General features: G+C 51.6%; 9 protein-coding genes across 9 annotated transcripts; 2 read left to right on the forward strand and 7 right to left on the reverse strand.

Annotated features, from left to right (window-relative positions):
- Window positions 1–765: 765 nt before the first annotated feature.
- BKA58DRAFT_368855 (uncharacterized protein) lies at window positions 766–2,349 on the reverse strand. The gene has a single exon (XM_046168949.1). It carries the CDS (start codon window positions 1,947–1,949, stop codon window positions 1,035–1,037), a length of 915 nt encoding a protein of 304 aa, XP_046020722.1. The 5' UTR covers window positions 1,950–2,349; the 3' UTR covers window positions 766–1,034.
- Window positions 2,350–5,667: 3,318 nt separating this feature from the next.
- Window positions 5,668–6,471, reverse strand: BKA58DRAFT_405697 (uncharacterized protein; the record flags this gene model as incomplete). Its single annotated transcript, XM_046171914.1, has 1 exon — window positions 5,668–6,471. One exon carries the CDS (start codon window positions 6,469–6,471, stop codon window positions 5,668–5,670), a length of 804 nt encoding a protein of 267 aa, XP_046020723.1.
- A 2,573-nt stretch (window positions 6,472–9,044) lies between these two features.
- Window positions 9,045–9,455, reverse strand: BKA58DRAFT_444049 (uncharacterized protein; the record flags this gene model as incomplete). The annotated part of the gene is made up of 1 exon (XM_046174031.1): window positions 9,045–9,455. The coding sequence occupies one exon, from the start codon at window positions 9,453–9,455 to the stop codon at window positions 9,045–9,047; it is 411 nt and encodes a 136-aa protein (XP_046020724.1).
- Window positions 9,456–11,432: 1,977 nt separating this feature from the next.
- On the reverse strand, window positions 11,433–12,074 carry BKA58DRAFT_444050 (uncharacterized protein; the record flags this gene model as incomplete). Its single annotated transcript, XM_046174032.1, has 2 exons — window positions 11,433–11,797; window positions 11,897–12,074. The coding sequence occupies 2 exons, from the start codon at window positions 12,072–12,074 to the stop codon at window positions 11,433–11,435; spliced, it is 543 nt and encodes a 180-aa protein (XP_046020725.1).
- Window positions 12,075–14,470: 2,396 nt separating this feature from the next.
- Window positions 14,471–15,307, reverse strand: BKA58DRAFT_444051 (uncharacterized protein; the record flags this gene model as incomplete). Its single annotated transcript, XM_046174033.1, has 1 exon — window positions 14,471–15,307. The coding sequence occupies one exon, from the start codon at window positions 15,305–15,307 to the stop codon at window positions 14,471–14,473; it is 837 nt and encodes a 278-aa protein (XP_046020726.1).
- A 643-nt stretch (window positions 15,308–15,950) lies between these two features.
- Window positions 15,951–18,649, reverse strand: BKA58DRAFT_346796 (thiamine diphosphate-binding protein). Its single transcript, XM_046168440.1, has 3 exons — window positions 18,158–18,649; window positions 16,402–18,084; window positions 15,951–16,349 (listed from the first exon to the last, which is right to left on the reverse strand). The coding sequence occupies exons 1-3, from the start codon at window positions 18,498–18,500 to the stop codon at window positions 16,300–16,302; spliced, it is 2,076 nt and encodes a 691-aa protein (XP_046020727.1). The 5' UTR covers window positions 18,501–18,649; the 3' UTR covers window positions 15,951–16,299.
- A 131-nt stretch (window positions 18,650–18,780) lies between these two features.
- On the forward strand, window positions 18,781–20,254 carry BKA58DRAFT_393183 (uncharacterized protein). Its single transcript, XM_046171070.1, has 3 exons — window positions 18,781–18,869; window positions 18,922–18,982; window positions 19,051–20,254. Exons 1-3 carry the CDS (start codon window positions 18,809–18,811, stop codon window positions 20,222–20,224), a joined length of 1,296 nt encoding a protein of 431 aa, XP_046020728.1. The 5' UTR covers window positions 18,781–18,808; the 3' UTR covers window positions 20,225–20,254.
- A 1-nt stretch (window position 20,255) lies between these two features.
- Window positions 20,256–21,526, reverse strand: BKA58DRAFT_346804 (uncharacterized protein). The gene is made up of 2 exons (XM_046168441.1): window positions 21,382–21,526; window positions 20,256–21,326 (listed from the first exon to the last, which is right to left on the reverse strand). Exons 1-2 carry the CDS (start codon window positions 21,495–21,497, stop codon window positions 20,303–20,305), a joined length of 1,140 nt encoding a protein of 379 aa, XP_046020729.1. The 5' UTR covers window positions 21,498–21,526; the 3' UTR covers window positions 20,256–20,302.
- A 101-nt stretch (window positions 21,527–21,627) lies between these two features.
- BKA58DRAFT_49882 (uncharacterized protein) lies at window positions 21,628–24,002 on the forward strand. The gene has a single exon (XM_046175382.1). It carries the CDS (start codon window positions 21,711–21,713, stop codon window positions 23,871–23,873), a length of 2,163 nt encoding a protein of 720 aa, XP_046020730.1. The 5' UTR covers window positions 21,628–21,710; the 3' UTR covers window positions 23,874–24,002.
- The last annotated feature ends 80 nt before the right edge of the window (window positions 24,003–24,082 follow it).

A 24,082-nucleotide genomic window follows, 5' to 3' on the forward strand; every position in this document is an offset into this window, starting at 1 on the left:
GTATGTTGCCCTCTGTGAAGGCTCGGTGCTGATGTTCCTGAACGCGGTGGGAGTGTGATATTCTGAGGCAGGCCGATGTGCTCGGAGGATTGCTAAAGTGGAGGTAGGATGAGTACCGGTAATCTAGCGGCAAACCTCCATCCCCGATCTTCTGACGACGCGTCTTCATCACTCTTTTCACACACTCGCCTGGTCGTGCATCGCAACACATCTCCACAACCACACACGATAAGAGAGTCCTTGCGCTTATGTCTGCAAGGGACTTCATAGCGATGACAGCGACTACATAGCATCCGAAAGAGTTGGTGGCTGTTGCCTGGTGACAACTGCAGCTCGATCATGGTTCGGTTTGCGCATCGAGTGTGCAAAGGGAGCGTGGATTCGCCCGCATATTTCGACAGTCGCCTGATCTACCAAAGGCCTCAATATTTGCTATTCACGGTACACCTACGTCATATCGCTTATAATGCTGCAGTTTCCCATCGTGTGACACCGGACATGTAACTCCTTCTGGGACTGGTCCATCTGGGCTTTACCAGCTTGCTCCAACGCATCCGTAGCTGGGCGGATGACCATTAACGACTGTCACGCATTGGGCGAGCATCTATCAGAGCACGATCTCTTCTTTTTGTTCTTTCTCTTTTCTTTTTTGCGCAGCTGCCTGCACTGCAGACTTTTGCATGTCATTCTCACGTGCGCGGACTTACGCCTCTCCAGTATATCTTTAAGCCGTGAAGTAGCTTCGCGTCTTTATCGCGCTGTACAAGTCAATTCCTTTTTTCTTGTATTAATTATTGCCACGCGGAGACAATCGTTTCAGAGTACGAGAAGTTCTACCAGAGGTTTCACGCTTGTATAACTTAGTCACTGTGCATGTATCACGAGTGTCTAGTAGTGCTATAGTATATGTTTGAATCCGCTCCAAAACTGTTGTCGCGAGTATCAATGCTTTAGCTATCTAACTCGCGAAAGTGACGACACATCGCCTTAGATTCGACTCATACCTACCATCCATCGCCGCAAGCGTCCACTTCCTAGATCCTGGGCCTCTTTGTGCCTGTTGAAACGCCGTCACCCGTCAACTCAGCAATCCAATCGTCTTTCGCAACCAGCTCCGCGAGAGCTCGCTCAAGTGCTCCGGCTAGGCGCCTATTCTCGGCTTCTAGAAAGCGGATTCGCTCAGACTGATGAGGAGACTCTTGAACAGAGGTGCTCACTTCTCCGACGCTATCTGCAGGCTCATGTGTGACTGGTTGATTGGTGATGGAAACGATGTCACCACGAAGTACCTCCTCCACTTCGACCACCACGCGTCGAGCCATAAGGCGGGGATCGCGAGCGGGGTGTACGCTGTGGGTGGAGTCCAGATCTGAAGGTGCAACACCTTCCGCAGCTGCACTGACATGCTGCTTCAGAACACCTAACCTTGACTGCCCCTGAAGCCTTTTCGGCTTGGGCCAGACGATTTTTCCCGGCGAATATTGCGGCATCGAGGTCGTTCGGTAAAGCTCTCGCACGAGCGGATGATTGTCGTTCAGAACGATGACGTCCGTAAGCTTTTTGAAGCTGTGCACGACTCCAACTGCGACGAGGTACACCAACTCCTTGACGTTGGGACGTACGCGCATTGTCTTGACCACATTGTAGCCCCGAGCCCTCCACCGGGCCATTGTCACGTATATTTGGCCACAAGTCTGCCCCAGATGGTCATTCGTCTTGCAAACCCGACAGTTCTTCCTAGACCTCTTGTGGGTATCTTCATGCTTGGCCCCCCAACAAACAATACACACGCAGATCTCGCCGTTGGCGTGCACGTCGAACATGGCTTCCTCGAAATGGTTTCCGAGGGTATACTCGTCAAAGTACGGTCCAGATGGCGGCAGGCAGTTGGCTATTGATACCTTCAGGCCCTTCACCGGACCAATAGACTTGAAGACACCGGGCTCCATCTCTACTCGTACACTGAGCAACTGTAGTTCGCATTACTTGGAAAGGTCGTCTGCGAATACAATGTCAGCAAAACTGGTCGAGAGAGGAGACAAGTGACCCTGGCGCATATAAGTTCGTTGCGCGTTCGTACGCAGCCACCGCAGGCTGCTTGAGGGGTATCGCGCTCCCTCATGGCGTTTTGCCAGTCACTTAAAAGCACAATGTATACTTTTACTTACACTCTCCGCCACTATCTGTCCTCCTTGCTGTCTCCGAGGTTGCGTTCCGTTGCGGGTCGGGAGCTCTATCGCGGCGGCCATACACAGAAGCGGTGTCGCGCTATTCCCACATCGCGTCGATATTAGACTAAAGAGGTCGCGCGTTGAACGTGGGAGGATGAAGTGTGGGCGGGGTTCGATGCGAACGGTGCGGTAGAAGATGGGTGGGAGGTGTTGGGCAATGTGCGACTATGGCGCGATATTTTCATATCACCACTTGACGTCACGCGCAGAAACTTTCACGTTGTCTCTTTCACCATCTGATCTACTTTGGAATCATGTCAGTCAAGATGTCCGTCGCCGGCTGACACGAAGACGCGACAGCTACCCCATCATGACATGAGCGCAACAAGAGTCTGATAGAGGCCATATCTCCTTTCTGTCGCTCGAGTAACTATACCGCAGATGCGACCGGGTGGCATATATGACCAAAAGAGATTTTGCTGTCATGATCACAGTAGCGAGGATGCCAGGAGCTCACACTGTTAGCCATAGTCGCAGCGGATCCAATGAAGTTGCCAAGCGACTCCAGATCTGTGCCCAAAGAGACGCATGTCACGACAAGTGGCTCGATAGCCACAACCGAATGACGCTGCGCAACTCATTACCACAAAATAGATCGGAAATCTTCGCACTAGTCTTCGGTGACAACAGCAGCCGAAGTATTTCAACATGCGATATTTTAACCGGATACGGGGTATCGCGATCACGAGAACGCAAATGATAATAGCTCGCCCGTCTCCAATATCGTGACATGAAAACGCCGCATACTCTCCGCTCGTGACATCGCCCAACTGCTACGCTGAACAAAGCCCTTGAGAGTACAATATCGTACCCAGCTGCGTTACAGCCAATTTACCAATCGATACTGCGTTTTGGCTCCCTTCTAGCTCCGTGTGCGCCCCCAAGTCACTGGTGATTGACGCACTAATACTGTCTCCATCGGGCTAGACTCGACGCGTTTCTTTCACCTAGGCTCTTGAAGCAGAGCCTCGTCCTTTCGTCTCTCTCAATCTAAACGACCATCGGCAGCATATCGAGCCGCCTTTTGGACGCTGGAAATGACGCCAAGCGTCTGGCCACATGGGCCTCACGTTCTAGAGATAGTCCCCAGTCGTAAGCGATCGGACAACCAGGAATTTCTCGACAGATTTGGGGACAACCCTCTCGGTGGGAAAAATCTATACCGCTTCTTAGATCTTTACCCTGCTATCAAGTTCTTCTCTTCTCATAAAGAAGTGCAGCATCTGACTGACAATTATTCGAACGGTATATTTGCATGCTTCGAAGAGCTATGCTATAGACTTGAGCGACACGAAGACACGATTCGAAAGAGATGGGGCAAGAAAAGTACTTCAAAGAAGAAATGGCTTCTACTTACGGCAAGGCCAGATATGGCAAACGGCCATCGCCCAGACATCGCGGTCGACCTCGCTGTGCCAGCCAAATACCTAGATGACGAACAGGTTCTCACGCTTCCAGTATATGTGGCACGGAACAGTGCATACTGCTTGGTGCCTTCTCTGAACTTGGAGAATCTTATACAACCGAGGACCCTTTTTACGCTCCTCAACTCGTGCGGTCACGCCCCAATCGAATCCTTCAGTCAGATGGAACTTCTGAACTGCCCAATCGCCCGGTGACCCGACTCTTGCCTCCATCAGTATCTTCCGGAATCCACAATGGTCATCGTCGGACGCAATACGCGAAACGACTATGGTCAGATGAAGCACTGGACGGACCGGCAAGATGCCCGATGGGTGGTCTACAGTGGCCAAGGAGTGCATCCGGGCCATGGACTCCAGATACTTCGCATACATGAGATCATCTATGCATTCTCACATGGCTGCGACTACATGAAATCCGCTGACGGCAAAGTAAACGCTATCCTAAAGGAGCCGCCTCACGAAATGATCGGTCTTGTCCTTCAGCATCTTATTTAAGACTGATATCTAGCTTTTTTATATTGGCATGAGTGTCTGCGTCTTTTGGAGCATCTCCAGTCCACCGCTCGAGGGGTTTGACTCTAATCTCCCTCCTAATCAGGATTTGCCCACAGTCCAGCACCGAACTTTTCCGAGACCGTGGACGATTCTTCATGCTATACATACAGACGTGCAAGAATTCTTCCGACAGCGGGCTTCGAGAGCACCGAGTGTGCAGCTCTACTTCACCAAATTGATGGCGGGTCCCAACAGCGGTACTGTCTTCGTCAAGATTGATAACGCGCAAGCAAAGAGAGATTCGACTACGACTCACTCCTTGCAGGTACTATCGCGCATCTGGAGAGTACATTTTCCACCAAAAATAGGCTTTGTTGCTAAATTGGATGATCTAGAGAGAATTGGTCATAGAGAAGCCAGGTGCCAAAAGTTTGTTGTCTTCCTTTGTCTGGCAGGACCTCTCATAGATCTAAGTTTCTTCTGAATGTATCCAGCAAAATCGATCGTATCAACCTTGGACTGAGCGGGTTGAAACCGATGCAGATCTACTTGATCGAGAGTTGATGACTGAGTTCCTGCATTTCGGGTTGAAGTGGTCACATGTCTCGCCAATGAGATGCACGAGGACAAGATTCATGAATCACTCCCACTAGATCTAACCCATATCCCGACTGCGTCGTCCAGCTTCAGCGAGCGCGGCACTGGATGCATTTCACATATCAGCAGATACGCACGCAAGCCCTCGCACACTGCGCAAAAGCAAATCAGTCGCTTCTCCTAGCCAGCACACTTGAAGACCGCGCAACGCTGAAGATGGCCCAAATCGTGTCCGAGACTGCTACCCAAAAGAGTCTAACGCGTGAACTAGTCGATTGCCTGAGCGAAACGAACGTGACGGCTGCTGCAGCAGAAGTGCAGCGAGACCGGGAGATGAATGACGCGCCATTGTTTCGAGAAGAGGAGTCAAGACAGGTGGAAGAGAGATCGACGGACGGGCACAGCAAGCTGTTTTGGTTAGGGCCATCTGAGCGCGAGTGTGTATGCGGTTGCCGAGGAGTGCGGGGCCGATGACGAAAGCGGGTACGGTGGAGTAGAGATACAGATACTCAGCCGCAATCTTTTCATCGTGCTTCGGTCATTTCAAGTAATACAAAGTTTCATTGAAGAAAGTCTTTCTCGTCGCGCTACATACACTAGGTATATGATACTGACCACAAGCGAATGTATTTCTATGCTACATATCTGTATTCAGATACAACAACAGATTTGTCTCGTAGGTGCATAGATAGAGTGGTAAATGGTATTTACCCTTACAGAGATAATTTCCAAGAGAGTGATTCCAGTGTACCAAGTCATACGCCTTCCCTGAACTTATCTTGGAGCACCTGCTGCGATGACCCAGAGGCGACCTAGAGGCGACCTAGAGACGACGAGCCATCCACGCCTCCCGCATTTCATACGACTCATACACAAGGGGATACTCTACGAAAGAGAGAAGTATCGCATCTCCAAGAACCTCAACCTCTTGGAGCACCAGGGTAGTTTGCAGATAGGGCTTCTTGTGATCCTCCATTCAGATTCTTCCACTGACAGATAGAGGGTGGGGCTTCTCGTCGAGAAGGTTTCGGGATGGTAACGGTGGTCTCACCGGCCTCTATTTCGTGGTCGATCCAGCAGAACTCATCACAGTTGATAGTCTGAATGCATTCCAAAAACACAGCATCCTCCCATCGAGAACTGCTCGAATACTTCAACTCTTTGCCACCAAACTGCTGAGTGTCTCTCCACACAAAGAAGATGGAGAGTCGAAACGTAAAGACCTTTTGATAGATGTAAACGCTCTTGTTTGGTGAAACCGTGATATTGCGCTCATGGGTTTCTTTTCGCGAGACCTCGTTCGATTGGAACGTTTTACTCTCACTTGATGCGCCCACGTTCAAGCTGAAACCCCAGCCAGAGAAGCCAGCGCTTGCGCTAACACTATTGACCTTTTCAGACCCGTGGATGACGTTAGATCCCAGTTCGTATGTCCTCTTTTCGTTGGCTGTCGCTTCGGTATTGTTGTGAACCACTGTGATTCTCACCCACTCCTCTTTCACGAAGTGGACATCGTGATACGCCGTGAAGGTCCAGCGATCCCAACTGTAGAGGGGATTCACTAACTGTCCCACTAGAGTTTGTCCCGAAGGCTTGTAGAGTGTGTATTTTGGCTTGAAAGCACCCGCAGAAGATGCAGGCTTGTTCTCCTTTGGCGTCTTTTCAATCGCCTGCACCTCAACGGGCGTCATACCCGCCTCAAGATCGACCTTGGTGGATGACATTGTGGCTAGATGAAGCACTTGAGGATGTGGATTTGATGAAGATAGGAGAACGAAGGCTAGAAGCAATAATGTTGAGCGAGATAGTTGTTTGAAGTTGCGATGGAACACAACACACTGGAATCAGACGCCTAATATACTGCTTCCAGTGCAAACTACGCACTCTGCACCCCGTCTGCTACTGTTACTTCACTAATGCAAATGGTCACAAGATAGATGAACACTACACCATCAGCTTTTCCACATTTGTACTACACCACCAGATTTTCCACATTTGTTTTGCTCAACAGATCTACCTCCTCATGATTCGCTAATCCACCCACCTCTGCATGTGTGTCTCAAGCATGAGCCAGCGGTGAGCAGTAAGCTATTTGTGTCAATCCTCATAGAGACAAAGTATTTGGCTGTAGAAGCAGATGACCTTGACACTGCTTCTGTTATGAACTACGATTGTTTTCCGTCCTTACACTAGCTAAATTGTTTGGCCGGGAGTTGTGCGAGAAGGGACGACATGAGCTTATCAGTTTCTGGTGGAATCTCGATCAGTGGCTCGCCACAGCGGGTACTGTCAGAGCGGAGTAGATTACTGTCCAATCGGGTCTTACCACACCCCGCTTTTAGCGTACTTACTCGGTACGGACCGTTGCGCTGGCAGGGTCAACTTTCTTTTCTAGCAGATGGTGTACGACCGCGACTAGGGTTAGTTTTCTCATGTTTGCGCTCGGCATTGGAGTTTGCATTGAGGACGAAGACGATTGCAGCCCCGTTGAGATGGCTGAGGGTGCAGCCATGCAGTCGAGTACATCGTTGAGGGGAGCCGGCGCATTTGCTCCCAAACCACAAGTAGTCACATCGTTTTCCTGTGCATCTTAGTATCCTAGTTATGCGGCGATGTGCGAAAGGATCGGCTTGTGACTAACGTGAAGGAGCAAATGGGCATGTACACTGAATGCAGTCGGCTGGACTGTAAAGGCTAGGCTTTAAGGAGCAGTAGCTTAGATATGCAGGGGATCGTAATGGAGAAGGCGGTATCTACCAGTCTACGCGGCGGGTGATTGATCAGGTATTCGGATGAAGATTATGCCTCTGAGCACGGGCGCGATCCGACCGACCCACAGATGCGCACCTGCTAGACACTACTTGCGTCCCTTATTTGCACCAGTATATCACCGGGAAGCTACTCAAAGGGAGTTTGGACTATCAAGAAATCTCTCTTTGAAGTATTACCCTGGTGACTTAGCGGTTCACATGATTTTAGAAGACGCAGTCGTGAACCTTTTGTCATGTCAAAATCAACTTTTGTTGGCGCTTGGGCGTTCTGCTCCCTCGTGGAGATTGCGTAGTTTATCATCCCGTCTCCCGTCTTTGTAACAACCGCGGGCAAGTCACAACTATAGTTCAGCGGTCCCATTGAGATAGAAAAGAACGGATGACACTCCAGGGACGCCTTTCGACGCGGAAACGGCCCTGCTGTTGCGTTGCAGTTTAGAACATGGAAATAAGTCGCCTGCAGCGCGATTGTTCGTTGTAGCGTTACCATTGGATGGATGGGCAATGAGCACGCTTGGTTGAGCGGTTAGCCACCACCCGTACATTTTCCCCATCAATGCGCGATTCTCCTTGATGGAAAATACTACTCCTGGCATACTACCTCGTGTTCGACGAGCCAAATTCTCGCCGAACGTTACACAATACTGCATCGGGGTCAAGTCGGTGCTCAGTCAGAAGGCCGTCTACGAGCACATCGCGCCCAACATGACATCATAATCGCCGCCCACGTGCAGAGATCTCCACGAGCCACTTCAACATGGCGCACCTATGCGTAGCGGAGTGCACGCGATCACAGCAGGAGCTATGTGATCTTATAGAAGCTCAATTATTAGCCCGATAGCTACTGAGCCTCTACATTACAGATAGTCATGCGATCTTTGTAGTCTGTCTGTCGCTCATGGAGAGACATGAAACTATGATGATCATGTGACTATCGAGGTGAATGAGCAACTGCTTGTTAGTAATCTATCTTGGGTTCGTCATTCATGACGGAGCCGCTGTCTGATGCCGATCGGTGTTATGCTCGAGCAACCTAACGTCACCACCTATTGTTCTCACGTCATGTGAAGCATTTGACGTCATCAGTTCGCACCAACTTGAGAAAAGAACAGGTAGAGATCTACGATCTGAATAGGGGTCGTCATCGTGCGATCTGGGATGTCTTGATCGCTCTCTGAGAGATCTTATAGTTGCCATGATCATGCGATGCACCAACCATAGAGCCATTGTCTGGTACGTATCAGTCTTGCGCTTTGTCACTTATGGACGAAGCCATTGCCTGATGCCAACCGGCCTCGCGCTCTACTTTAGTGTCGATTCGATCTGCTGTGCTCGGGTAGCTTGATTGTTGACACTTCAATGCAGAGATCATCACAACATGTGACCCATCGTAAAGTGCACCACTAGCAATACCACACCTCGTACATTCTGTTATCTCTGTACATGTCTTTGTTCGGAGCGTGCTATCTATACCGTGAGTCGTACATAATGCATATCAGCGCCACATAATTGTACGAGTCCGATCTTCAAACGTGTTCGACATCAGCACTGTCAACATCCGTGATATGGAACAGCAACATGGTATCCCACTTCTTCTTGAAGACAGTAACCTTATCAACAGTCTTGTGGCCTAGTCCCTTCTTGTGCTGTATGAGGAGATAAGCGACACCAGCCCCATTGGGTGAGCCTAACAATGCATTGAACTCCACCGAGCCTGCACTGTATGTCGTCCCACGCCATTCCTTCAGGGCAAATCTACCCTGTAAGCTGAGATAAGTAAGCACAAAGCGCGTAACATCGTCCATCACGCTGTATCGAAGTACGTAACGTAACTCTAAGTTCTCATTGGCTTTCGATAACCATTGGAGATACGCTATATCCGACCAGTGATTCAACTTGGGGACATACGGGCAGTGGTGTTCGGACTTTCTAGCCATGGCTTAGGCTGTGTGGTTGTCATACGCGACTATAATTCCATCCGAGGGGTTAATGACCTGGCGGAGAAGCGCGTCCGTTGCTTCATAATATTGACCTTCCACTACTACCACGTACTCGTGTGAGTAGTCGACGCGAAAATTGGGGCCTTCATCCTTCGCAAAGTCCCCGCTGAGTCCAATGAGCTCAAAGGTTTTGCCGATCCTTTCATTTGAGGCGGTTGAGTAGATATATCTGTCTTGCGCGTATCCCCACTTGTGAAGGTCTCGAACAGCTGTGAAATTACTTTCTGTCGATTCGGATGGTGCTGCAATCATTAGTTCAGATAGACGGGCGCCTTTCGCAACCAGCTTCTCAAACTTTTCGTTTGCGCACCAGCAAGCAACTTGTTTCGCATCGCTCAAGCTACTAGTGTCAACTTTTAGTGACACCACAAGCTCCTCAAACAGTGATAAGTTTGAATTCTCGCTGGGAGCTGGGCTTGAATCTTCAAGCGCACGGGTTTGAGGATTTGATGTTATCTTTTGAAGTATCTTGTGAAACATGTCGCGATGGAACTAAGGTGGTGTTCGGGTGTGGTGAGTAAATATGGCACGATAGAGCGATTGTACACCAGGTAAACGATGTGATAAGCCACTTTGTTCACGAACAGCTATTACATACAGTGTTGTCGACATGGCCGATACGTGAAGCTTACCGTACACCGCCAACTGTGTATTCACGTGCTTTACGGATGCTAATTGACTGGAAAAAGAAATGCGCTTGCATTGCGTCTCTCCACGGTGGCTGAACAGCGCATATCTTCTTCCTTCTTAATGTATGTCAATAGCATCTAAGAGACGCCCGTTGTGGCCTCGAAGCGATACCGGCTTTCGAAGCTATTCGGGGCCGGGATAAAAGCCGCGCAGATGAAAGTGCCGTCATGAAGAGTCCGATCCCGCACCTTGCTTCGGGACTCTTCCTGCAATTAAAATGGTGTTGAATATCAACCGAGCGACTGCGCGGTGTCGAATTCGGCTGATGGTGATGATTTGTGACAGAAAGTAGACGTTGCAGCTTACTTGAGGGACGATCTCAAATCTGCGTGGCGTGGTGGCATGGAAGTTTCATGGTCGGAAGTGCCGACGTTATGCCCTGGAAGGGGCTAGGCGCACTTAGACCAAGGTTGCCATCTTCCCGATGTTCCGACCACATGTCTTCATTACCCTTCTCCCTCCTCAAATTTTGCGCATCGTCACCTTTCATCACCGTCTTTGGGCGCAGCCAATCTACTTGCTTCACGACATGTGTTATTCACCAGGCGAGTGGGTGTGCACAACAACCACAGGAGCGAGAAGAATTATTGATCGCAGCAGCTATGTCCGACAACATGGCGACGACGAGTGACGAGTCTTCATATACATTAGGGCGCTTAATAAAACGTCACGGTGAGTTACGTAGCCGTAGTACTTTCTTCTAGGTGGGGCAACGGTGGCGGTGCATTTACGGTAGTATTGATTCTACGAATTGTCATCGAGAAAACATGAAGAAGCGCTGCCAGGAAGCCCGTAAAACGGCATCGCAGCAGCGACTTCGTGGGTTATTAGCTTGATGGGTGATCACTAGCGAAAGCTCAATTGTCAGTAATTCGATTTTTGCCTTTTTTTGCTCTCTTCTGCTCTTCTTGCCAATCACAGCGAGCTTCACTTCAATGTGCTTTCGTTGTTTTCACTCACTTTATCGTGCATGGCTGGAGTTATCCATCTGCGTAGAGGATGCATTTCGCGACATTATGCGCTGTCTTTCCTCCTACATGCCTCTAGTGCTATTGACGCCAACGCCGGTTCTTACTACTGTATACTTCGAACGTCCGTTGTACCTCAGTCTCGTATTCGTGCCACTCGATGTATGCATCAACGCCTCGCGCGCTCGTTCTATTCGTTCGCAATACTGGATCGCACGTTCTCTACCACGTTCTCCAATTCACGGATCTGATTATCTTACTCACGAATCCGGTCATATTTCTCGTCCATCCACCTCCGGTGGTATTCGTCCCTTATTCCGATCATAGCTTTCACCTCTTCAAGCTCTTTGCCCTGTTCTGCCAGCTTCGCATCCTTCTCTCCAATCACATCAAGCAGCTGCTCAACCGTCATCTGCGGCAACGCGCGTTTCTCTGCCCCGTTCTCATCGTCCACAACATCCTGTTGATATCTAGATACCTCTTCCTGCTCTTGCTCGATGCTGATCTCGGCCGCTGTATATGGCTGCGCGATTTTTGGAGGTGAGAACTCGACCGATGCAGCACCCGTAGTCGACAGGGCAGTTGCCAGGACAGGCGCTGTTTCCATCTCGTTGACGGTCGCTGCGTGTATTGTGATCAGCTTCACTCGGGTCTCACTCGTCCTAGCTACCCTCGCCGGAATCATGGCCTTCCTGAAAAGCGGCTCCGGATCGTCTCAACCCTCGTAGAACTCTCGCACCAGCGGATGGTCCGTATTCGGACGGATGGGCCAGGCCTTGTTCTCTTGGGGCTTAATGATACCGGCGAGAACGAGGTAAACCTGGTCAACAGCCTTTGGACGGATCTGACAGCCACGCGGAGGCATGTGTCCATGTAACTCCCAAAGTGTCATCGGCATGTATGGGGCATGACATCCACTTCCGGCATGATCACCAGTTCGACATATCGCGCACTCCTGCTCGCATTCACGGAGGCTGTTCACGTGCTTTGGTTGCCAACAAGACATGCACTTGTTCGATTTCTTCATGAGACTCTTGCTGAATACTTTCTCGAACTGCATTATGTCGTAGTAAGGGCCAGCCGGGGGTAGGTAGTGCTGGATCGAACGAGACAAGACCTCGACAGGCTGAATGCGCGGATGTAGTCACTTTCCACTACTTCCCTTCACCATCCAACCATATTTGGAACATATCAGCGAATCAAGCCATGGATCAACGTTGATCACGAGGTTGGTACATATTCGTCGGTAGGACGGGATGAATACGCTTGCACGTGAACTCGGGCGCTGGATCCTATTACAACGCGCTTGATGTGCTGTTCTTCCGGGCCCCTGGAATTCCTCCGCAGACCTTCTGGTATCAGCTGTGCCCACAACGAACGGAAAAGGTAGCTTTGAACAAAGGACATGAGTTGGATCAATGATACCGCAAGGTATGAACGCGCACGAGAATCATACAGTTGAATGGGACGTTGATACTCTATTGTTGTCTTTTACTTCTTCATCCTTTCTTACATGAGCTTGCGAAAGCCGATGCCCCTAATGTCACACAACAGGTCGACGGCGAGTAAGCGCAGTACGTGGCAAAGGTGGCCTTGTAGTTGCAGAACGCGGGATGAGAAGCAAAGATAAGGACTCACAATGGAAAAGTAGCTGTTGAAACATGATGTGGTTTCAAAACACTCGGCCTCACTGTACCGACCTGTGCCGCTGGTAGCCTTCCAGCTCATGAGCGAATGGAATGAGTAGAGTGTCAGCAGGGCTGAGCTAGCATGTACGTAATGGCTCTGTGGCGCCGACCCGAACCGGTGGGCTGATTTTGAGACGTCCATTTCACGACTCCAGTAAGCCTTCGAATGCTGTCATCATGTGTCCCTCGTACCAATCCACCAAACTTGCTTTGGCACACACGACAACCCAACATTGGTAATTATGACGATCACGATAGGACCAGACAGCAGAAGAGATTGAGACCATCGAGAGATGCACAATAGCAGGGAAGCCGAAACGCATTATTCTCAGATTGGCATTCCTTTCTGCCGGCTCCGTACCCGAACGTTATCCTTGAGTGAATTCCGAACGAAACAACTCACGTGCTGTCATAGGGCTGATTCGGCGGTCGGATGGCCAGCGATTTGAGTTGCGGGACACATTGAGGATTCGTCAGCCTGGCAGCGATTGGTGTACATGGTACCTAGGTAAGCCACCGGCGCCTGCGTATACACCGCTCGATGAAGCACCCTGCATGCAGTCTGTTGTGTGACAGTGTCCATCACACCTTGCATAATTTTAACAACGCCTTCACGTACTTTATCTTCCGATTCGTTGATTCGTATCATGGAGCTACGCATTTCAGAACATTGTCGAATCAGACCGTGGACCGTTCAGCCACAACCGCATCTGCGCCCCCATCGATAAGAGGAGGACTCTAGATCACATGACACCATCACCGCGCATTTATCAAGTCTGGGATCCAGCTGGGCAGTCCCTGCTCGTAAGTTCAGTCGTCGGCGGCCTTTATTCACTGGACAACAACGAACCACGTCTTCTTCTACAGTGTTGACCCGCGAGAAGGCGAAGTCGTGATCAGAACTCTTTGGCCAATCGGGACTGCATTATCATGGCCGACGGCGGATTCAGAGTTTTTGTAGACCTAATGCCTTCAGGTTTGTGCTTTGAGACTTCTCAATGCGGCTCTCCTGATGAGATCAAGATGGCTGGAGCCCCCACGCCCCGATTTCTTTCCCATCCCACACTATCTACAACCTTCTGAACCATCATCTGTTGCATCAATTCCGACATCATGCCTTCCTTGTCAGGTGAAGCCATCATTGCTATCGCTGCCCTCTTCCTCGCTTTGCCCCCTTCACTGGCCGTTATCTATCATCTCAGAGGTCGCAACCGAAATGGCCGCAACGACCATCGCGAATATTAGGGTACGTTTGTGCTTCTAGCTCCGACTCTTGTAATAGCTCACTGATCATCGAGCAGATGTCGAGCTCGCCACTCGTTCCAATATAAACCTTCACATCATCCAGCATGTGAAGGACACCGTCCTCCGACCCGTAATCGCTCATTTCCCTACGAGATAATCAAAACCCGGCAGGACGGACATGGACGATCAACACTGCATTTTACATTTCCTATCGATGATATAGCATTCCAACACAAGACATCACAGGTTCACGCCTCTAACCCATAATCGCCTCAGATACACCTCCTTCATGGAATAGACGTATACCATAGACTCATATAGACAGTGCCGCTTCGCGATAGTTATTCCCACAGTCGTGTATCTACTCCAAAACACCATACCCCAGCATCATGAAGATGTTCTTCCACCTTACACTCCACCACGGCTTCTCTTCACCGTCTTCGTCCCCTTCCTGTCTGCTATCGTCACTGTCTACACTATCCTCACTCGCCTCACTTTCCACTCTGTCCTCCTCCGCACCCTCATCGACAATACCGAACTCATCATCTCGGCCACTACCATTAACATGCAAAAGCCTCTCCTCCACCTTCACCTTCCTCCCATTCCCATGCCAAAACGCCTTCCCTCCCTTCAACTCTCCCTTTACCCCCTTACTCCCATTCCCATCCACATCTTGAAGACCAGCACCAACACCAGCACCAGGCCTGACCCACGGCCCAGTCAAGCCAAACATCTCCGCCGCTTGACGAATCCCTTCGTCTCTATACCCGTACCACTCCCTCCCTTCTTCAAAAATCGTAATAGTATGGGTGTCACATGACCCAGCAGATCGACCTCCACCTATACTTCCATCTGACTCTTTCGAAATCCGACGTTGGCGCCGTTCCAACACAAGATCAGGAAGAGGCGTAGCGAAAACGGAGAGGTCGTTTCGTTTCTTGATGACCTTGGAATTTGAAGGCGACCAGGAAACTTCTGGGTTGCCGACTACGAGGTCGGGTTTTGCTCCAGATGACTCTGCATGAGGTAAGTTGGAGAACACTGACGTAGTTGAAGGTGAAGATGAATGCGGCGAAGAGGATTCTGTGTTGCCAACTACAGGGGAGATTCCCGCTTCAGATGAATCCGCTTGAGGGAGGTTGGAGAAGACGGAGGTGCTGCGGCCGCGCCAGCAGCGGATTGTTGCTGTTGAACCCATGGGTGTTATGTTGCAGGTGGTAGTGGGTTGTATAGTGTGTGTGGCTTCGTTATTTCCAGGGGTGCTGAATAACGGTCGAGTTATGTGTAGTTGACTTGCTTGATGGGCGTGTAGACGAGGGTTTCTGTGTGAATGTGCTTTTGGATGTGATTTGGGAGTAACAGAGGTTCTAGAATAATTACTATCTTCGCACATCTCTTATATGAATCTAAAACTGATGGGAGTTTTCGTCTATAACATACCGTGATAGTGTGATGAGGTATGGTGGATCCTGCGTAGTAGAAAGGCCATTCACAGCGTATCTGGACATCACTCACACAAGAAGTATACTTTCTGGTCCATCGAGTCAACGTCCTCGCAATTCTCATTTTCGAGCTTATAACACGGTTCATCCTACCTAAACCTCACACAACCGCATCATCAATACCCTCTACCCAACCTCCAAACTCCCTTCTCTTTTTTGACCTGACCGAATTTGGGAGGCGTGTTGTGAAACGAATGTGTATCTTCGTATAGTCTGATAGGGTAAGATAGAGGCGATGCGGAATCATCGTATGTTGTGTACCTTGTTTGTGAAGCGATGAATGTGGCGCAGGATTCAAGTACCACGAAAGACGAACATCGCCCAAATGGCGAAATTTTGGTTCCGTCAAGTCAACATCCTTTCAATTCGTATGTTCAGTATTATACCACAGTTCAACGTACCCAAGCCACACAAGATTAAGCCAACACAAAACATGCATGCAGTCAAACAATAGTATTCTCTTCGAGTCATTCCACTCCCACTACTCTTCCCCTGTCCTCCTCTCGTTGCATAATAAAAAAAAACGCGACTGATATCTCGCTTTTGATTTATCCCACTTTTCCCCGATGGAAACGAAGTTGCATTAGTGCAACCAACCAAGAATATGCTAAATTAAAAGGAAAACGCCGGTACCGACCCAAGAATATACACAACGAATGAAGTTACACGGGACAAGACATCTCAAGCCTTAACGACCCGATCGCTCCTTGGTTTGCTTTCTGCGGTCCTTGATAGTTTCTACGATTATGTTAGCATTGATTACCACAATACGTCATTCGATATCACCTACTCTCGTCGTAAATCATAAACTCGTGCAGCGCACTTCCAGCAGGTACCATCGGCAGCACAGGAACCTTCTGGTCAGTAACAACCTCCAACAGTGCGGGACCATCAGACTCCAAGAGCCACTTCAGGGAGTCCTCAAGCTCCTCAGGCTTAATGCAGCGCTTAGCCTGAACACCCATAGCATCACCGAGCTTAACGAAATCGGCGTTGCGCTGATGGGTATGCGCGAAACGGTCGGTGTAGAAGAGGGTTTGCCATTGTGTGACCATACCCTGCTCTTCGTTGTTGAGAATGATGATCTTGACGCCGATGTTGAACTCGGCGGCGGTGGAGAGTTCGGTGAGCGTCATGCTGAAGGAGGAGTCGCCGTCAATGTCGATGACGGTGCATTCTGGGCGCGCGACCTTGGCGCCGATGGCGGCGGGGAGACCGTAGCCCATGGTTCCCAGACCACCGGAGGTGATCATCGTGCGGGGGTATCGCCAGCGGTAGTGCTGGGCGCACCACATTTGATGTTGGCCGACACCGGTGGTGAGGATAGTCTCCTCTTTGCGGTGGGCTGTGAGGTCGGAGAGCTTCTCCATGACGGTTTGCGGCTTGATGAGGCCGTTCTCGCCCTCCTTCTCGTAGGCCCATGGGAAGCGCTCCTTCCAGGCGGCAATCTGTCCGAGCCATTCTGGTCTCTCGGGAACTTCGTTAACGAGAGGCAGGAGCTGCTTCAGGTTGGTACCAAGGTCACCCTCGACGGCCTCGGTCGCCTGCACAACCTTGTTGATGTTCTTGGGCATGATCTCGAAGTGGATGATACCACCACGACCCTCAGCCGCTGCAGCTTTCGCCGCGGGTGCGAACTTTGAGATTGCGCCAGTGATACGGTCATCAAAACGAGCACCGAGAGCGAGGATCAAATCGGCCTCCTGCATGGCCATGTTGGCATAGGCGGAACCGTGCATACCGAGCATGTGGAGGGACTTGGGCTCAAGCTCATCGTAGCCTCCCAGACCTTGCAGGGTGGTAGTTACGGGAATGTTGACCTTGTCCGAGAGCTCTTTGAGAAGCTGGGGTCCGTTCTCGGTCTGGAGGATACCCTGTCCAGCGTAGATGACGGGCTTCTTCGCCATGTTAATCAAGTCTGCCGATCGGCGGATGGAGTGGTCCAGCTGTTGCTTGCTGAGCTCGCGCGCGGCAATGGTCGCAGCACTGACAGTGGTGGGAAGGGTGCTACTCATGGGAATAGCTCTTTGGAGAACACTGGCGGTAACATCTTTGGGTAGGTCGACAAGAACGGGTCCGGGCCGTCCACTTGTCGCAATCTCGAAAGCTTCGTTGATTCTCCGCGGGAGTTCCGCAACGTTCTTGACGAGGACGTTCCACTTTGTGCACGGCCTTGTAATGCCGACCATGTCAGCTTCCTGGAAAGCATCGGAGCCAATTGCGCTGGTAACGACCTGACCGCAGAAGACAATCAAGGGTGTTCCGTCCATCAGCGCATCCTGCATGGGTGTGACGACGTTGGTGGCACCAGGTCCAGAGGTAACGAGCACAACACCGGGCTTTCCACTCGCGCGGGCGTAACCCTCTGCCATGTGGCCGGCGCCTTGTTCATGTCGTGGCAGAATGAAGTCGAAGTGTTTTGACTGGTAGATCGCATCGAAGACGGGAAGAATCGCACCACCGGGGTAGCCGACTGGGAGGTGTTAGTATTCAGTACTTGAAGTTTGGTGCACACAATTCATGTAAGCATGTGAGATGTGTCATACAGATGTGCTTGACGCCCTGGCGGAGCATCATCTCGTGGAAGATCTCTCCACCGGTCATGCCAACGAACGAGTGGTCCATTGCAGGCGAGCGATACTGCTTCAGCGGCTGGACATCCTTGTAGTCTTCACGGTTGAAGGCGGGCGACGGTCTTGAACGCGGTTGTGTCTGTGTGGCCGCCGCCGCCTGGGTGCTCTGAGGTCGCTTCGCATCTTCTTGGGTGATTTTACTCGAGACAGCCTGCGCGGGTCTGCGGAAGGGTGAGACGGCTAGTCGTTGTGTGGAAGAGGAAAAGTTGCGGTTGCCCTTGAGAGCATTTACAGCTCGTGTGCGTGACTGCTGCATGGCGATTATGACGTCCACTCAGGACGATGTATTAATAACGCACAGAGGGGAGATTCAGCAAAAGCAAGAGCGACGTGGGAGAGAGAGTGGGAGGAAACAGGAAGCTGACGGACGCTTTTGAGTCAATTGGCCGTTCGCCTTTGAGTCTTCGTCGGGCCCAGGTTCGTGGCGCATATGAAAAGTTAGTGGAGTCGTTTGGCCCCGGTGGCAGGGGTCTTGATTGGGCGATCCCCGCAATTCCATGGAGTGCTGCCGAACATCGGAGCGCTGTGACAGCCGTCTTGGTAGCTGGGGACACCATAGACACGATGCAAGTTCCACCTGGACGAGGTCATGGCCGCGCTGCCTCGGGCGATGAGCGACGACGAAGTGCGTTGACATTTCTTCACGTGTGCTCTGGCATGACTAATCGAGAAAACAGCCGCCCTGACGCGCCGTACGACAAAGGGTCCACTCGACGCCGATGACATCGTTATAGACGAGTATGCGCCCAGTTTATTCAGCCGGCAGATAATACGGGTACAAGACACACGCTTACACAACGATGTAGCCCTCTCGCAGAAAGTACCGCCACCCTACCTGCGCGCGTTCGGTCGCCAGCACGGCCTCAAGCTTCCCCGCAGCCGTCGCACGAGGGCCCAACCCGCGGCATCGACGACATTCCCCATAAAGACTTCAGCTTCCTCCAAGACCCGCAGGCGTATCACGTCCTACCAGTCACCAATGTCCCGCCCCCGTTTCTCAATGCGCCGCATGCCCCGCCAATATCCTCGCCCATAGACACGCTCCTCTTGTCAGGACACTACCGTCTCGCCGCCATTGCCGCAGCGCGAAACCTCATCTCCGCTGCGCCAGGCGACCACGATACACTCCTCCACCTCATCCACGTGCGCCTAGCATGTCTCTGCCTACTCCAAGAACACGCCCTTGCGGCGCAGGAATCCAAAGTTTTAGGTGACCTCAACAGCGCCTTCTACCTCCACCCCCTCACAAACGCCCATCTTGTACCCTGGGATCTACGCCTCCTCGTCGTACGACTAGCAGCATTGGGATACGGAGAGTGGAGGAAGGGTATAATGGGGTACTACGAACTCGCACGCGAATGCAGGGAGAGTATTCTCAAGGCAGGGTCAGACGAGGATAAAGCGGTTTGGCGGTCGCGACTCCGAGACTGCGGTATTCGTGTTGCGAATGTGCTTGTAGAAATGGGCGATTTCGAAGGCGCGGGAAGACATCTGGCAACCCTTGCTGCAGAAGGCGATCAGACTAGGGAGATATCTCTGATGGAAACACTCGTTTGGCTCAGAGTCGGGGACATGGCATCAGCACGACGCTGTCTCGCTCGTGCATCTTCCGCCTCATCAGACGCTCTCGTAGACGGCACGTTGAACGCGCTCATCCAGCTCGCTGACTCAGACTACGCTGCAGCCGCCGAATCTTTCCAAGCTCTGCACGAAGAATTCCCCGAAGATGGGATGATAGCGCAGAATCTGGCCGTGTGTTTGCTATACATAGGACGTATATCGGATGCTAGAGACATACTTAGTCAGCTGGTAGACGATAGTTCGCCGTTCCACTCACTCGTGCTGAATCTGAGCACGGTGTATGAGTTGTGTACGGAAAGAAATAGGGAGAAGAAATTGGGGCTGGCGGATAGATTGGCTGGGAGGAGGGATGGTGGTGGAGTGGGGTGGGAGCGTAGTAATGCTGAGTTCAAGCTGTAGAAATAAGAGATTCAAGATAATGAAAGAGGTTGTCAATCAATCGGGGTATCCTGAATTCCATATATTTGTGTCTTCGCTTCAACTAGGTCTTCTCAAGGCGAGGATATCGGACAACTTGACATTGCCCTTGCTACCCCAGCCCGCAGCTCCGTAAGCTACCTCTGGCCGTACGCGAACATACCAACCCCAAGCCCGCTTATCCAGGTCTTCTTTACCCACCACTTTTGCCCACGACTCGTACAATAGTTCCAGTGCGCCCAGTAAAAGCCCTAGGTTCCGCTCTTTCTCCGTTGCGATGGTAGCAGCTGTTCTCTTCCCTTTCGGTTTCGATGCTGGCGCTCCCTCGACCTTGACGTCGACATCGCCATCTTCCTTCTTGATTAGTCCCGCGGCAGGTGTCTCAAACGCCCTCATAAGATACGCCCTTGCGCTCTGTGCAGTATATATAGGCAGATTACTAGAGCCAACCCTCGAGTTCTGTGCCTTCTTCAAAGCTTCAAGATCAACACCCCAAAGCGCAGGTTCCCTGGCGTCCTCCTCCTTCTCCTCACCTCCCTCAGACTTAACCCTCTGCTGCATCCCCTCATCTTCCCACTCATACCCCCACCTCTTCATCACCCTGACATCCCTCGTCATAATCCGTACCAGCGGCTGCCCCTCACCCCAGCCTTCTTCTTCCGCAGGCTTACCCTTCTCAAGCCCGATGTTGACGGCTTTCGTCTTACTATTCATGGACGTTACGGCTTGTGCTAGGCTGAGCCGACTGGATATGGGTTGGCTTGGCATCGTGAATTTGAGGAGTGTTACTGCGAAAGCGAGGACGAGGGGGGCGCGGTTGGTGTAGACGACAGATGAACTAAGTATGTCTTCATCTAATTCTGGCTCTGGAAGCGCGAGCGATGCTTCGAGATCTGCGCCATTGAGGGGTTGACCAAAGCTCGGTTTAGCTTTCTTTGGTAAAGGCGCAGGTGTAGCAGAGGAAGCATCTGCGGTGCGCTTTTTGGAATGGCGTTTTGCGGCATTGAGGACTGAACGCGCGACTTTGTCGTCGGCGAAAATGGTTTTGAGGGTCTCGTGCGAGGATTTAGATAGGTCTGATGGGCTGCGCGGATGTCAGTACAATGACGTGACGCGATGGTACGCTGTCACGTGCTTACGTGATCAGGTTCGCTGCTTGGAGGTCTTTGATTTTGGACAAAGCTTGCGCGAGAGGTACTTTGGCGTCTTGTGACAGGAAGCGGAGGAGCGATTGAACGTCTTGCGCCGAGGTCATTGTGATTGTCTGGATTCCGCGGTACTGAGAGCTTAGAATGACGTTGTTCGAGATTCCCGAGGCCGTGGGGAAGCCCTGGGCGTGACGCTAGTCTGGGCCCTCACGCGCAAGCTTAACTTTCTGGTTGACACTGCGCGAAACCTCAACACCACCTCATGCCGCAATCACCTCATGAAAGACCGTGACACGACTGTACGATAATCGCACGCCAACATGGCCTTCAAATTCTCTCTAGGCGCTGCGAAAGCCTCCAAGGCGCAATTGAATGCCAAAGCCAAGGAGGAAGAGGAAGCGAAGGCGCGCGAGGAGAAGAATGCGCTCGACAAGGTCATGGCCGATTTCGAGGCGGAGCACGGAGCCGAGAAGAGTATATTGGGGGAGGTTGAGCAGCAGGAAGAGGAAGATGTCTTTGTTCCAACGGGAAGCAAGAGACATTTCACAGGCAGACAGCGGACGATGAAGAGCGGCCCCGGCACCCTCGAAACCGAACCTCTCGATGGCTATAACAGACCAGGTGCACCGCCAGGACGACTCGCGCCACAGACACAGTCACGCTTCGGAGGCTCAGTACCCACAGGCCCAGCTGCACTCGATGGCCCAAAGCAGACCGAGAACTTCTACACCACCGTCGTAGCGAAAGCGTCGAACCTCCCGCCTGAAATAGACTCGCGACGCGTCGAAGAGCTGTTCGCCGATTTTCCCTCACTCAAGATCGCGCGGGTCGACAGGATACCGCAAGGTTCAAGGGCGGAGGGCAGGCCTTCAGCGACGATGAATATCACCTTTGACAAGGATGCCAACGCGCGGGACCTCGACGCTGCGATGAATAAACTCAATGATAAGAAGTACCTGGGTAAGGGCTACTATCTGCATCTGGACAGATATCTGGGCAGTCGCACAGCAGACACCACACAACAGACGAAGGCATTCGGCGCACGATGGCAGGCACCCGAGCTACCCAAGGGCTTTGCACCGCCACCAGATCTTGGTGGAGGAGGCGGAGGTAGAGGGCCGCGCGAGAATACTGAAGATCTCATCATCACTGCAAACCAGCCTCCCGATCTCGCGACACTCAGATTAGTACACCAGACTATTGAGGGCGTTATTCTTGGTGGTGTGGAGTTCGAAGCGGCTTTGATGAACGAGCCGCAAGTCCAAGACGAGGAGCGTTTCGCGTGGTTATATGACCAGAAGCATCCCGTCAACCGGTACTACCGTTGGCGTCTACACCAGATCGTGACCAACAGCACCGATTCCGAAATCTTTGCGGGGCAAGGCGCCTGGAAAGGCCCCGTCGATCCGCTTCGTCACGAATTCGTCGACCACGTGGGAGCTTTTGAATCAGACGACGAAAGTCTAGATAGCGATGACGAGGAGGAGAAAGAGAAGCCGCAATTCAAGCCTCTACCGGTGGGTGACAACTATCCAGGCCGCGTGGACAATGGGCACGGCATCATGAACCCCAGATCACGAGCGATGCTTCTATGGATGATCAACGCAATCCCACCTGGCAGCATCGTCTACGACGACCTCGCCGCTATCTCAACCTTTGCAGTCGAACACGCCGCCCAGGGCATGGACGAAGTCACCAGCATCCTCGTCTCCAACATCATCAACCCCTTCCAGCTCACGGACGCCAACACACGGAATCGTGCAGGCGATGCGGATGGTAAAGACGACATACGTCGCCCAGACCTCCGACAAGTCACCCTAAACGCGCTACGCATCGTCTCCGACGTCCTCCTCGTCACAGCCAAAGAATCCGGCGTCTCCTACAAATACCGTCTAGCCATCGGAACAGAGCTTGTAGAACGCAAAGTCTTTGAACATCTTGAGCAACTGCCGCAGAAACTGGAGATGGGGCGTATGACGGAGAGGACGTATAGGGAAGATGTTAATGGCATCCTGGCGGTGTGGACGGGAGATCATCTTTTTGATGAGGCGACGTTGAAGTATTTAGAAGATGCGTTCAATGCGAGGGAGAGGGAGAGGGAGGAGCTGGAGCAGCAGAAAAGAGCGGCGGAGAAGAGGAAGAGGAAAGGTAACGTTATCAGAAAACCGTCATCTTCTGGCGCACACAAAGAGGGTGAGCAAGATGAGCAGGGCATGGATGTTGATGAGGGTGCAGAGGATGCAAAGGAGGAGTTTAGGAGTCCGAGTCCTACTGCGAGTCAACTTGCATCGCCGGAGCCTGAGAGACCTGTTGCTGAGGTTGAGGCTGAGGCTGTGGTCAAAGAAGAAGTGGTCGTGCCTGACCCTGTCGTGCCTGCAGATCCGCCAAAGATCGTTGAGATCCCTGGAGAGACAGCTGTGGCGAGGGCGAGGCGGTTAAGACCGAAGGCTGAGGATATGTTTGCTTTGGATGAGGAAGATTAGAAATCTGATCGTCTTTGTGACATTTCGGATGCGCAAACGGAGACTTTCCCTGGGAGAGCAACGAGGTCGACCCCAAAAGCAGAGAACATGTTCTTGTTCAACGATGAGGTCTGGTTTGGCCAGGGTCGACAGAGGGCATCAAGTAAGTGATCGGTCGACATGACAGGTGGTGGTGGCATATCATCACAAAGATGCTTCTCATCCTCTCA

Source organism: Alternaria rosae (assembly GCF_020736505.1).
Source record: "Alternaria rosae strain MPI-PUGE-AT-0040 chromosome Unknown BKA58scaffold_11, whole genome shotgun sequence".
Taxonomy (NCBI): domain Eukaryota; kingdom Fungi; phylum Ascomycota; class Dothideomycetes; order Pleosporales; family Pleosporaceae; genus Alternaria; species Alternaria rosae.

Coding starts and splice junctions, on each gene's coding strand:
- BKA58DRAFT_368855 (XM_046168949.1), bottom strand. CDS start 1,949: ATGGAGCCCGGTGTCTTCAAGTCTATTGGTCCGGTGAAGGGCCTGAAG.
- BKA58DRAFT_346796 (XM_046168440.1), bottom strand. CDS start 18,500: ATGCAGCAGTCACGCACACGAGCTGTAAATGCTCTCAAGGGCAACCGC. Junction 18,085..18,157: donor CCAGGGCGTCAAGCACATCT/GTATGACACATC, acceptor AACACCTCCCAG/TCGGCTACCCCGGTGGTGCG. Junction 16,350..16,401: donor GTTTATGATTTACGACGAGA/GTAGGTGATATC, acceptor ACATAATCGTAG/AAACTATCAAGGACCGCAGA.
- BKA58DRAFT_393183 (XM_046171070.1), top strand. CDS start 18,809: ATGCAAGTTCCACCTGGACGAGGTCATGGCCGCGCTGCCTCGGGCGAT. Junction 18,870..18,921: donor GGGCGATGAGCGACGACGAA/GTGCGTTGACAT, acceptor TCGAGAAAACAG/CCGCCCTGACGCGCCGTACG. Junction 18,983..19,050: donor GATGACATCGTTATAGACGA/GTATGCGCCCAG, acceptor ACAACGATGTAG/CCCTCTCGCAGAAAGTACCG.
- BKA58DRAFT_346804 (XM_046168441.1), bottom strand. CDS start 21,497: ATGACCTCGGCGCAAGACGTTCAATCGCTCCTCCGCTTCCTGTCACAA. Junction 21,327..21,381: donor CAAGCAGCGAACCTGATCAC/GTAAGCACGTGA, acceptor ACATCCGCGCAG/CCCATCAGACCTATCTAAAT.
- BKA58DRAFT_49882 (XM_046175382.1), top strand. CDS start 21,711: ATGGCCTTCAAATTCTCTCTAGGCGCTGCGAAAGCCTCCAAGGCGCAA.